General features: G+C 42.5%; 1 protein-coding gene across 1 annotated transcript in view; it reads right to left on the bottom strand.

The window, feature by feature from the left end:
- PPEF2 (protein phosphatase with EF-hand domain 2) overlaps positions 1 to 13,054 on the bottom strand; it is an 82,881-nt gene that overhangs the window by 13,439 nt on the left and 56,388 nt on the right. The window contains exons 12-14 of the mRNA XM_082243947.1: positions 11,452 to 11,637; positions 5,649 to 5,791; positions 5,409 to 5,515 (exon numbers count right to left, since the gene is read on the bottom strand). Coding sequence (XP_082100073.1) covers positions 5,409 to 5,515; positions 5,649 to 5,791; positions 11,452 to 11,637 — 436 coding nt within the window. The remainder of the gene's footprint in view (positions 1 to 5,408; positions 5,516 to 5,648; positions 5,792 to 11,451; positions 11,638 to 13,054) is intronic.

A 13,054-nucleotide genomic window follows, 5' to 3' on the forward strand; every position in this document is an offset into this window, starting at 1 on the left:
GATTTTTCCCATTTGTTTGGTAGACATAGAGCCTCAGCAGAATTAGAAAAACTGTTTCTGAGTGTCAACATTTGCATGATATGCTTCTCAGGACAACAGGTTTAAGAATAGTTTAACAGTGGTTGAAGACTTTTAACAATGAAAAGTAGACTGAGCTAACAGTTTGACAGACTTGATCTGAAAACTGCAAAAAGAAAATAGGCTTGTATGGGCCAGGAACCACCACCAGCGGTCTACTGAAAACAGGGCTAAGGTATTATTGGGCAATAAACCAGAAGTTTAAAGAATTAGGATGGGTTCTCAGTCTCTGAGACAAACAATCAAATATGGAGGAAGAAACATGATGGTATGGGGTTCTCTCTCCCTTTTCTGCATCTCTTAGGCCCCTTTCACACATAAGGTCAGTTTGTCCGTTTTTCATCCATCCGTTGACATCAATGCATCTCTATGTAAAAACGGATTACAACGGATGATCATCCATTAACATCCGTTTTCACCCGCTTCCGTCAATGTCCGTTTTTTTGAACGGATGAATGTCCTATTTTTCATCGGTCAAAAAAATGGATCGGACGAAAAACGGATGTAAACGAACAAATGGTCTGTTTTTCATCCGCTTTTGCATTGGTAGTGGATGTAAAAAAAAACAGATGAAAAATGGATGAAAACCGGATGAAAAACTGATGAAAAATGGATGAAAAATGGATGAAAAACGGATACATTTTGACATGACTGAACTGATGAACTGAACGGACCGTATGTGTGAAAGGGGCCTTAGTCAAAAATGAGGGAATCTTCAAGACTAAGTTCACACTTGTGCGGGTGGTTCCGACTGCGGATCCGCACCTGTTCCCACAGCCGAAACCACCTGCACGGTGAAATGAAGGCGATGCATGGGGGTACCATTAATCCTAAATGGCATGCTGCATGCACTGGAAATTGCACCCACACCAGGAACCACACTGCACTTGCAGTTCCCATGCAGACTGCAATTCTGAAAATGCATTTCAGGAGGCAGAGCCGCATCAGTGTGAACCTAGCCTAAAGATCATCCAAGTTTCGGACACTGAATATGGACCTGATAATCACCCCTCAGAATATTTAAGGGTACCTGTACTCCACTGTAGTAAAGTAAAAAAAGTAAAGTAGAAAAAGGTGTATTCAAAATTTAAAATCGTATATTAATTCCAAACTTTGAGTTTTAATTATTCCTAGCCTTCTCCTATTAAAGTATAGGTGAACCCTCACCTTGTAAAACACCCCATTCAGTTTAAAATAGAAGTAAACGGCAAAACGTGTGTTTATGAGTCTCCGTCAATAAATACTTTTTTTTTTCTTTTAGCGATCACATAATCTCTGTTCTCTGCTGACTGAAGGGCTTAGAGAGGTGGGGAAGCAGCAGTACACTGATCTTCCCAGTGAATGGCTTTGCAGGGTTCATCTCAGCAGATGTCTTGTCCATCGGAGGACAAGCAGGCTGTTCTCCCAGCACAGCCAGAAAACTGATAACGCTGGGATGGATGTGCTCTCTTGCCCAGCGACAGACACGTATCAGGAATATAAAATGTTGGTGTAACATTCTTGACCACTTGCCAACTGCCTAACTTGGAATTTATGCCATGACTTTGACATTAAATAAAGGGGTTATGCTGCAGCTAGATGTCATAACCCCAGTATTTTCTTTACCCTTAGGCATCCCACTTTTAGATAAAAGTTGTCCCTGCAGCAGATTTGGCGCATGATTACTTTTAGAAGCTGCGGGGGAGGTGCCCCGCCACTTCCCAGTGGTTCTTGGTGGCTTACGTTAGCGATCAGTGAACCTGGGAACCATCCAGCATTGGTAGTCTTTTCCCATAGAGATAAGCGATGGCAAGATGGCCACCGCCTATCTCTAGTCCCCTGGAGGACCAGTGTGACGTCTTGACGTCACATTTGGTTTTCGGACCATGTAAACATGTTTTGTTTTTTTCTCTTAAGGCTGGGCTCACACTAGCTGCGGCCGAGGCTCGTAGCAGGGGGTCTGGTGCATCCCTGTTCTCCGTTTCAGGTGCAAATCAAGTCTGAATTTTTGCCTGAATTTGGACCTGAAACGGATCAGAAGATGCAAAGGACCCTTTTCCAGTGCGGACTGCGGCTGCCCCAGAGGTATGTGAACCGGCTCCATTGAGAGCTGGTCACACTCTCCTGTCATGCGAATTGGATACGGGGAAACCCACATCTAGTTTGTATAAGTGTGAACCCAGCCTAAAGCAAAATATAAAACATTTGATTGGGGACACAATCTTTTAGACCCCAGATCTCTCCACAAAGAGGATCTGTCATGCTGTATTGTGTTTTGCAAGGGATGTTCTTTGCGATAGCAGTAAAAGTAATCAAAACAATTTTTTTAAAGGGACAGTGTAAAATGTAAAAAAATGTAATGAAATAAAACAATAAAAAACACATTTCAAGCCCCCCTTGCCGTGTGCTTGCACACAGTAGTGAATGCATTCGTAGGTCACGCCCACATATGTAAACGGTGTTTGCACCACACATGTAAGATATTTTTTTAACGTCTGAGCCAGAGCAATAATTCTAGCACTAGACCTCCTCTATAACTGTAAACTGGTAACCTGTACAAATTTTTAAAGTGTCACCTATGGAGATTTTAAAGTACTGTCGTTTCCACAAGCATGTGCAATTTTAAAGCATGACATGTTGGGCATCTATTTGCTCGGCGTAACATCATCTTTCATGTTATACAAAAAATTTGGGAATATCTTGTGTTTTTTATTTTTAATTTATCAAAGTCTATTTTTTACCAAACAATTGTGTTTGAAAAACATAAAAATTTGCCATTTTGATCTCTAGGGTCTCTGCTAAGAAAAAATGTATAATGTTTGGGGGTTCCAAGTAATATTCTAGCAAAAAATACAGATTTTTACTTGTGAACAGCAAATGTCGGAAAAAGGCTGGGTCTTTAAAGCGGAGTTCCACCCTAAATTTATACTTACCTCCATCTTCTCGCTCCGGGTCACCTGAAAAACAAATGGATAATCGCAATTTTTTTTTTTTTTTTACTTACCTCGTATAGAAGAAAATATACTTACCTTACTTCCTTCTTCCTCCCCTCGGTGGCCACGGCGATTCGTCACTTCCTGGCTTTGCAATGATTCCTGGGAGCTGAACGTCATCGCTCCCAGGAATCAATGTGCCTGCACCGGCCCCGACGTCAGTTCCAGTGCGTGCGCGTCATTCCCTTCTAAACAGCTTCTGGGCATGCCCAGAAGCTGTGGAGGGATGGCGGGGCCGGTGCAGTGCATCGTGGGACCGAAGAAGATGGAAGAGGACGCAGAAGAGGATCGCGCTGGCTTCAAGCTGCCCACACCTGAGATGGCAGCGCTGGACAATACTTTTTCAAGGCAAGTATTTCTCCTAAAAGGTAAGTGCAACCCGGGACAGATCAGAGGCTAGCCATTGTGGAATGTACTAGCCCTGACTGTCCCGGGGGTATTTTTATTAAAAAAAGTATTCCCAGGGTGGAACTCTGCTTTAAGGCCCCTTTCCCACAGGCGGACCGTTCAGATCCGCCTGTCAGTTTTGGCGGATCTGAACGGTCACCCCATGCATCTCTATGGGGCATCGGATGTCAGCTCCCCACCATCCTTCCCTCCTTTACTTTAATCTGTGTTTGATATACCCACTAGCTTTGGGCAGAATTTCCTACTCTTTACACTTTTTCTGTTTATGTAATCCCAGTTCATTCTCTTCTAAAACCTGTGAAATGTAGGTAAATGTAAATAAAAACCCTGGCATTTATAGGGATTAAGCCAATGGGATAGGCAGGTGCTAACAGTAAATGGCAGGTGTGAGCACTTATTACGCACGGAATGGAGAAAGGTCACCAGCACACCAAGGATTCCTCAGAAGGGTCCAAAGCTTTATTCACATGGTCACACGGTACACATACGGCAATGTTTCGGAGCCACGCAGGGCCCCTTTGTAAGGCAAGTGATCTGGTTTCCAGCCGGTGGTCATTTCAGCACCCAGCATTATTATAGCCATTTCCATGAATGTGTGTGTAGGGAAGATGGCATTTGGACTTATCTGGTTTATCTGAACAGCACCCTTGACTGCTACCCACTATAGGGGACAATAATCTTGGTTGCACACAGACAATATTGGGACACCACACTCACTGATGGTCACTTGCTTGACAAAGAGGCCGTGTGTTACCCCGAAACTTTGCCGTATGTGTACTGTGTGACCATGTGAATAAAGCTTTGGACCCTTCTGAGGAATCTTAGGTGTGCTGATGACATTTCTTCATTCAAATTGTCTGTGGTTTCTAGCCGGTGATTATTACAGCACCCAGCATCAGTGGCGGCTGGTGCTCCAAATTTTTTGGGGGGGGCGCAAACAGAAAAATGAGTGACCAGCGTGCCCCCAATCAATGCAGAGCGCCACAGCATGCCCCCATCAATGCAGAATGCCACAGCGTGCCCCCATCAATGCAGAATGCCACAGCATGCCCCCATCAATGCAGAATGCCACAGTATTGCCCCCCAATCAATGCAGAGTGCCACAGCATGCCCCCCAATCAATGCAGAGTGCCACAGCATGCCCCCTATAAATGCAGAATGCCACAGCGTGCCCCCCAATCAATGCAGAGTGCCACAGCGTGCCCCCCAATCAATGCAGAGCGCCACAGCGTGCCCCCCAATCAATGCAGAGTGCCACAGCATTGTCCCCAATCATTGCAGAGCGCCACAGCATTGTCCCCAACCATTGCAGAGCGCCACAGCATTGTCCCCAATCATTGCAGAGCGCCACAGCGTGCCTCCCTCAATCCAGTGTTTCCTCCCCCCCCCCCCCCCCTGAGACCAATGCACTTACCTGGCGGCGGCTTTTCCTCACTCTGTCCCCCGGCGCGTCTCCACGAGTACGTCCGGTCCCGCCTCCTCCTCGGCCAATGGCAAGGGGTTTGCCTTGCGGCCAATCAGGAAGCGCGTATCAGAAGCACTTCCTGATTGGCCAGAGGGAGGATCGGTGTGGCAATAGCGAATTTTCATTCGCTATTGTCACACAATGGGTGGAGTCGGGACGCACTGCTTTGCACCCCGGCTCCACCCTTTGCATCGCCCTATTAGAGCCTCTGGTTTTAATCAGGTGATGTTAAAAAAAAAAAATACCCATTAAGCTCCATGCGTCCGGCGCCCTGCATGCAGATTAGGGGGCCCGGACGCATGGATGGAGGGGCGGTGCCCCTGCGCCCCATATACACCGGCCGACACTGCTATTATAGCCATTTCCATTATTGTGCGCGTGGGGAATATTGCGTTTGCACTTATTATGCAAAACCCTGTACTGTACATGTTAACCTGATGCCAATATTCAGACATGAAAACATAACAAATTCATGTTTGGCTTACCTGTTTGATTCTTGTCATATCTTTTAAATTCATTAAGGAGCCCAGACTTATGAGCAAAAAGTTTTTCCCTCAAGGCCCTCAGAGCAGATTCTTCCACAGCGCTCACTCTAGAAAAAAGAGACAGGTCCCGTAAGAACTGACCCACAGCTGACAATTTCCCTGACCTGCCATTTTGAACAAAATTTCTCTAGTTTAGATGCAAGAAGAATTGTCTGATGCAGAACACATGGGAAGCCGTACCTTTGCCTCATGGTCAGAGTATTGGTAGTTTTGTTTGCTTGATATTGCACAAAATGTGGAATAAGGTCATGCCCCAGTTTCACATATGCCCCTTTGTTGCTGCCAACCTCATAGTAATTAGATGCAGAAAATATTGTCAGAACCTGAAAAAATAAACAGGGACAATGGCTGAAGTAATTGCCTTAAATATGCAGTGGACAAATTATGCCAACAGGATGACTTCTGTTGGCGGACGTAACGTCTATGGGGAGAGAGCATATTGCTGATGACATCATCACGCTTGTAGTGCCCAGGCGAGGACACATTTCTGTCTGCATATGCCAGTTTATACTTGTGGAAGTATATACTTTGATGTGCTGTATCCATTACCTTTTTTGTGAGTGGTTCGGACTTTTTATTTGCTTTCAGTAAAACCTATCAATGAGCACTAAAATTTTCTTTCCATTGTCTGTATCTATCGCATATGATAAAGTATACACAGTAAAACCTTGGATTGTGAGCATAATTTGTTTCAGAAACATGCTTGTATTCCAAAGCACTCTTCTATCAAAGCGAATTTCCCCATAAGAAATAATGTAAATTCGGTTGATTCGTTCCACAACCATTTATACATAAGTCCTTCACTTTAGAGTCCATATAAAAAGATTATAGCAATGTGATAGGTTGTTTAACCATAAAAATGTCCACCCACAAATGGCAGCCTCCACAAGGGGATTAGAAGCAAAATCCAGCAGGAGCTACAGTGTATAAAAGAGAAGAGAGGCGCCTCTAAGTGTAGCAATATGGTTACATTTAATGAAGGTACAACATTTATCAACTCACATGGTTGATGATTAAAATAGGCTCATCTAAGTATGCAGGCATCCGGGGTAAAGCTGTCCATGTAGACCGTCCTCCTCACCGCTAGATCTCACCGCTGTCAGTCTGCAGTTGTGATCGGGAAGACTACCCTGCAGTAGAGCGATCTGAAAGCGAGGCTTGAAGTGCTCATGGAGCGTAGTGTGGAAGGGGATGACGGGATTGCAGACTGACAGCAGTGAGAGCCGGCGATGCGGAGGATGATCTATGTGGACAGCTTTACCCCGAATGCCTGCATACTTAGATGTGCCTGTTTTATTCATCAACCATGTGAGTTGCTAAATGTTGTACCTTCATTAAATGTAATCATATTGCTACACTTAGAGGCACCTCTCTTCTCTTTTATACTAAGTTGTGACATGACGCTACTTGTATATCAAGACATTGCTTATTTATCAAGTTAAAATTTATAAAAAAATGTTGCTTGTCTCGCAAAACGCTCTCAAACCAAGTTACTCTCAATCCAAGGTTTTACTGTGTGGTGATATGTATTGGGAATCTTATTTGGTGGAGAAAGAGTGAAGACCAGACCACCACTTTAATCCTTGCTGGCAAATGCGCTATGTTGACCTCCCATTATTATTGAGGTCATTACCCTGAGGTGAGTAGGTTTAAGTATCACTAGGTGGAGAGTTTCTTCACACACAGTAGAAATTCTGGGGAGAAGATCATGGATGATTCACTGTGATTGGGATCTGATCACTGTGGATTTTTGCATATTATAAACATTCGCCAGTCACTTTATTAGGTACACCTGTTCAATTGCTTGGTAACACAAATTGCTAATCAGCTCATTACATGGCAGCAACTCAATGCATTTAGACATCTAGACGTGGTGAAGACGACTTTCTGAAGTTTAAACCGAGCATCAGAATGGGGAAGAAAAGAGATTTAGGTGACTTTGAACATGGCATGGTTATTGGTGTCAGATGGGCTGGTCTGAGTATTTAAAAAACGGCTGATCTACTGTAGTTTTCGTGCAGAACCAACTCTAGGGATTACAGAGAATGATCCACAAAAGAGAAAATATCTAGTGAGTGGTAGTTGTGTGGACAAAAATGCCTTTCTAATGTCAGAGGTCAGAGGAGAATGGCCAAATAACCACTCGTTACAACCAAGGTATACAAAATACCATCTCTGAACGCACAACACATCGAGCCCTGCAGAAGATGGGCTACAACAGCAGAAGACCACACCGGGTGCCACTCTTGGCTGCAATTCACACAGGCTCACCAAAATTGGACAATAGAAAATTGGAGAAACATTTCCTGGTCTGATATGTTTCGATTTCAGCTGTGACATTCAGATGGTAGGGTCAGAATTTGGCATAAACAACATGAAAAAATTGATCCATCCTGCCTTGTATCAATGGTTCAGGCTGTTAGTGGTGATGTAATGGTGTGGGGGATATTTTCTTGGCACACTTTGAGCCCCCTAATACCAACTGAGCATTGTTAAAATGCCACGGCCTATCTGAGTATTGCACATGGAATGACCATACCCATCCCTTTATGATTACAGTGTACCCATCTTCTGATGGCTCCTTCCAGCAGGATAATGCACCATGACACAAAGCTCAAATCATCTCAAACTGGTTTCTTGAAAATGACAATAAGTTCACTGTACTCCAGTGGCCTCCACAGTTACCAGAAAGTGCACCAACTGGCAGGATATAATAGAAGTCTATGGCTAAGTGCAGCAAAACCGCAGGAAAGCTGCAAGCACACTGCACTGCATCAGTGTGAAAACAGCTTTATACTATTATCCCCAGTGTATTGCTTCACATCGACCTGAAGATCTCTTATTTCCTGCTGCTGGCACCACTCTGGAGACCACTATCTGGGATAAGAAGTGTAGTGCAGTTGCTATCATTCCACACAGGATAGAAGCCAGCACTACAGAGCAGGTATTCCCTTATGCGGTTCTTGCTCCCTACTACAGCTCCAGCTTTACAAGTAGTCCCTCTGCATTTCATTTGATGCTCTGGGTTAGAAAGCCCAGACCACGATCTACCAGTCACCTGGCCCATCATGATCTACAGGTTTCTGACCCCCGGATTACATTAATTAAGCGTCTGCCACTTCCACTTTGGTGGAAGTGGGCCACCAAAGGATTCATTGTTTTTAGCGAGGGGAGATCTGAAATCTGAACTTTGATGGTGTTCTATAAAAAAGTGTACACCTTAAGAGACTGAGGAAATGCAATACCAAAGGTCTGAGCCTATGTTGTCATCGAAAGCATATTTGGAAAATTTCTCACACTTTGAAATGAAAAATTTTGTTTGCAGACACTTTCCTGGCTTGTAGTAATGTGACTAATACAGAATCTTATAGACCTTGTGCCCTTATCTTCTCCTGCTCAATCTCCAGGCCATGAACTTGAATCTCTCTTGGCATGGATGAACAAACTGCCCTTGGACCAGAAGGTCTTTCACAGAAGGATGTGGCCAAGGATCCAATATTTTAATCTTCCACAATAATGGAAACTAGGCCTGTGAGGCTAAAATGGAAGGATTGCTATTGTTTGCATGATCTCAAGCTCTTAAGATCAGAGGCGCCAGGGTGAAAATATATGAATCACTAGGAAAATTCACTCCTGTATTAATGTGTCCTTCCCTAGGGTATCAGGATCGTACATTCTGGTGGAGTAAATCAGGAAGCAATAATTGTAATTATCATCATCAGATTCATTGTTGGTTATATCCCATTTCTGGAAGACTTTGATAAAGTACTTCATGTTTAGTGACCATTACTTTGCATCTGGAAAACTGTGACTCGGTGAAACTACTAATGAGTTGTTCACCCCAATAATGTTTACGTAGTTTTCTGCCCACTGAGATCAAAACTGATTGCATTAGAAGATTCAGACTGGGAGTGCCCCCTTGGCAATTTACATAAGTTAAAGTTGTGGGGTTGTCTAGCTGTAACTCACTTCCATTGCATAAAAGGATGAAAATGCTGAAGGGTAAGAAAAGCTGCTTTCATTTTGAGGACATTGGAGGATGTGTTTGGGGGTAACCACCATTTATCCTGTGCTGTTTGATCACAGGCAATGATCCTTGGACCCTGCTATTGGAAGTGAAAGTCTTCTGGGTTGAAGGACTTTCTGCCCACCAAACTGAAAAACGGTCCACCATACTAGGTTATTCTTTACCTGATCTGAGATCCAAATTGAATGAAAAAGGGTCTCCCTTTCCTTCTGATGGAGAAAATGCAATTGAAATCTTCAGCAATACCATTTTGCCCATGGAACTAGTGGGATCATAGCTGTTAGAAACCCCAATATATATGGACACTGACTGGTTGACAGGAGGGAATGACTCCTCTGATGAATTACAGTTGTCTTCTGTTGGAGAAGATTCACTTTTCCCACCGCCCCATCAAAATGTACTCTTAGGTACACTCGATTTTGCAAAGGTTCTAGCTGTTTTGTTTTGGTTTAGCGGTCACCCAAATTCTGCCAGGTATCAAAGCATCTATTTTTGGTTGGCCAGAACCTTTGCTCTTGAACTTCTCACTAGCAGGAGGGCCTCTAGGTAATTATAAAGTTAAACTCCCAATGCCTGGATCACTGTGGTAAGGTGACATCTGGCTAATCTCAAAAGCTGCATCCACTTTGGAGGGGTGTGTTGATCAGTTTGGCATCTGTATATGACTGTTAACAAATACAGTTTAGAAGATTTGAAAATACATTTAATTATCAGGCTTTGTCCCATCCTTCAGCACCTCTTATTTTGGAAATGGGAGGGAAGGTGACTGTTTTTTTCTTTAATAGAGGAAAGTATATCCTGACTTTTTGGTCTGGGTGGTTCTGTCTCCCACACCATAGCTTCTTAGCTTCTTTGATGGTTTGGGCATACTGTACATATGGTGGAACTAGCGCAAAGTCAAAATAATGTGCAAATTCTGTTTCTTCCTTCTTTTACTCTCTATCCAGTTGTGGTAATATGGTGAGGTGCCTGGAAAATATATTTAGTTGCTGGGGAAATGCAAGATTACTTTTTTGACTTTGGCAATGTTATACCTTATCCTCACTTGAGTATGTAACCTGGAAATTAGACAACATGCTACTTTGAATGTACCTGGAAAAAACTAACTCCAATGTGGTAGAAATGTCCCTGTGAATAGGAAATAAACCTGTTCTAAATGATATGCCTATTTCATGCATTAAAGGGCTGTATAGTGGTTTGCTCAATATTGATTTATTTATATATTTAAAAAAATATAGTCTATATATCAATTTTTTTCCAGCAAGTAAAGATCTAAGCTCATTAGCACATTTAAAGCTCTGTCTGCTGCTTCAATAAAAGTACCGAGTTCTTTACAACAAAATGATTCCTCAGTAGTGACTTTTCCGTTATGGGACATTTCAGTTCAAAAATTCAATCAGACAGACTGGACATCAAAACAAACAGCTCTGCTGTGTTGACTCGTTAGATAACCCATAGTGCTCTACAAACCTTTTGTTATGTATCAAAACCCAATCTCTGGGCAAACGTAAACTCTCAACAGCCTTTTAGCATTTCTTTCTATAAAATAAAGTCCGCTAGCACATTTTCCCTACTGGTGCCCCTTTTGGGATTGAAGACAGCATTGTAGTTTGTTCCCACATGACTGGTCCCCTCTTTGTGATTTCATCATGTCACTGCAGTTCTGGAGTCTAAGAAGCCCATGCTGTAGACAACCAGTGGGAAATGTTCACATCACTCAGTGACATGGCCACTGAAATATAGACCCTCAGACTCATGGATTTATGTAATTGTAATTGTATTTATGGTAAATGTAATGTAAGAATTTTAAACTTTGATTTTTTTTTAACCTAACATGGTGATTAGCTGGGGTAAAGGGTGGAGTATTGGAATTGTGTGTCTGTATATACTAAGATATATTGGTTTCTTTTTTAAGTTTTCCTAATTATATGAAAATAATTATAATTTTTAATTTACCTTTCCATTGTGGCAAAACTCATATCCTTCTTGTTTACACTCATGTGAGCGGATCAGCATTTGTAATCCGTGTTTTCGCAGGATTTTTTCAGTTATATCAGGACCAAAGTAACATCCTCCGCCACGTACTGTGTTTGACTTGCAGCCATCTTGAGCTATAGGATCACTCCACAAAATATCTACAATCTATTTATGGGTTGAAGAGTTATCAAATGCATTCACACAGCATTATGGACTGTTTTAACAAATGCAAAGAAATAAAAATACATTATACTGTAATTGAACAACTAAAGGCTGAACTAGTGCTTTTATCAAAAAATGTCACCCCATAGTAATTCTTTACCAATACCTGGCTTCAGCTTCTGTTCAAGTACTGGCTCATGTCAAGCTTCCTTGCTATTTATTGATAAAACAGGCACTTGTCTAAGGGAGGGAGTCTATAAATGTGTTATTGCAGTGGATAGGAGATGGGCATGTCCAGAGCTGCACCATTCAATCTTATAGAAGCTTCTGCACAGGGTGGTCAAAGACATTGCCTGCATATAATATTGTTTGACATTTTAAATTTTGTTTATAAGTAGCTAAAAGTACACTGGAACTCTGGCAAGATCAATAAGTATTTCTTCTGTACTTGCACCAAATATACTTAACTTTAAAAAAGAAAACAAAAACAGACATTACATCTAATGACTGGTAAGTTGCATTATATTGCATTTTGATGTAGGGCATACAGCACTCAATGTGGTTGATTTACTAAAACTGGAGAGTGCAAAATCAGGTACAGCTGTGCATGGTAGCCAGCTTGTTCCATTAGGCTTCGACAATAATAACTGAAAGCTGATTGGTGTCTATGCAGAGCTGCACCAGACTCTTTGTGCAACAGTTTTGGCAAATGTCCCCCAGTGTGTCTTTAACACCTTAAATAATAATTCCAGGCATTGGTATGTTTTACATAGTTACTTTCGTCCAGTTTGGACCAATGTAACTCTGTATATACTATACCTGGCTTATACCAACTTGGAAATCACTGAAATAGACACTGCTACTCCAGTGATCATTACTTGCTTCTCAGTGCTACAACGAGTGGCTGCTCTCCTGCATTATGAACACAGTAGGTGGGCCACTATGCTTGCGTCCTTCAGAATGCTTTGCTTTTTTTGTTGAATGAATACAAAGTGTTCTCTGATTGGACAAGGTGGAGAGTGTGATGTTACTGCCCCACCTCATCCAATCCAAGAGCACTTTGCATTTATTCAGAAAATGCAAAGCTTTCTCTGAATAGCACCGGTGTAACGTTAGAAAACCATACCTCGTTAGAATTCCATACCCTCGTCACTTCCTGTCGGAAACAGCTGAGCAGCGTAGCAGTGCGCATGCTCAGAGCCCCGGATACATCATTGAACAGCAGAGAAGTTGACAAGTGCGCATGCTCGGAGGGTATGAAATTATCACGGTAGTGTGTGTAATGTTATACTTCCTGCGGTTACATTAACCACTTGCCTACTAAGCCTATTTTTGACATTTGGTGTTTATAAGCTAAAATCAGTTTTTTCTTACGTCCTCCGACAGTCGCCGCCTCTTCATATTCGTCACAATGGGGTAT

This window comes from Pelophylax lessonae (genome assembly GCF_965119305.1).
Source record: "Pelophylax lessonae genome assembly, chromosome: 1".
In the NCBI taxonomy this organism is placed as follows: Eukaryota; Metazoa; Chordata; class Amphibia; order Anura; family Ranidae; genus Pelophylax; species Pelophylax lessonae.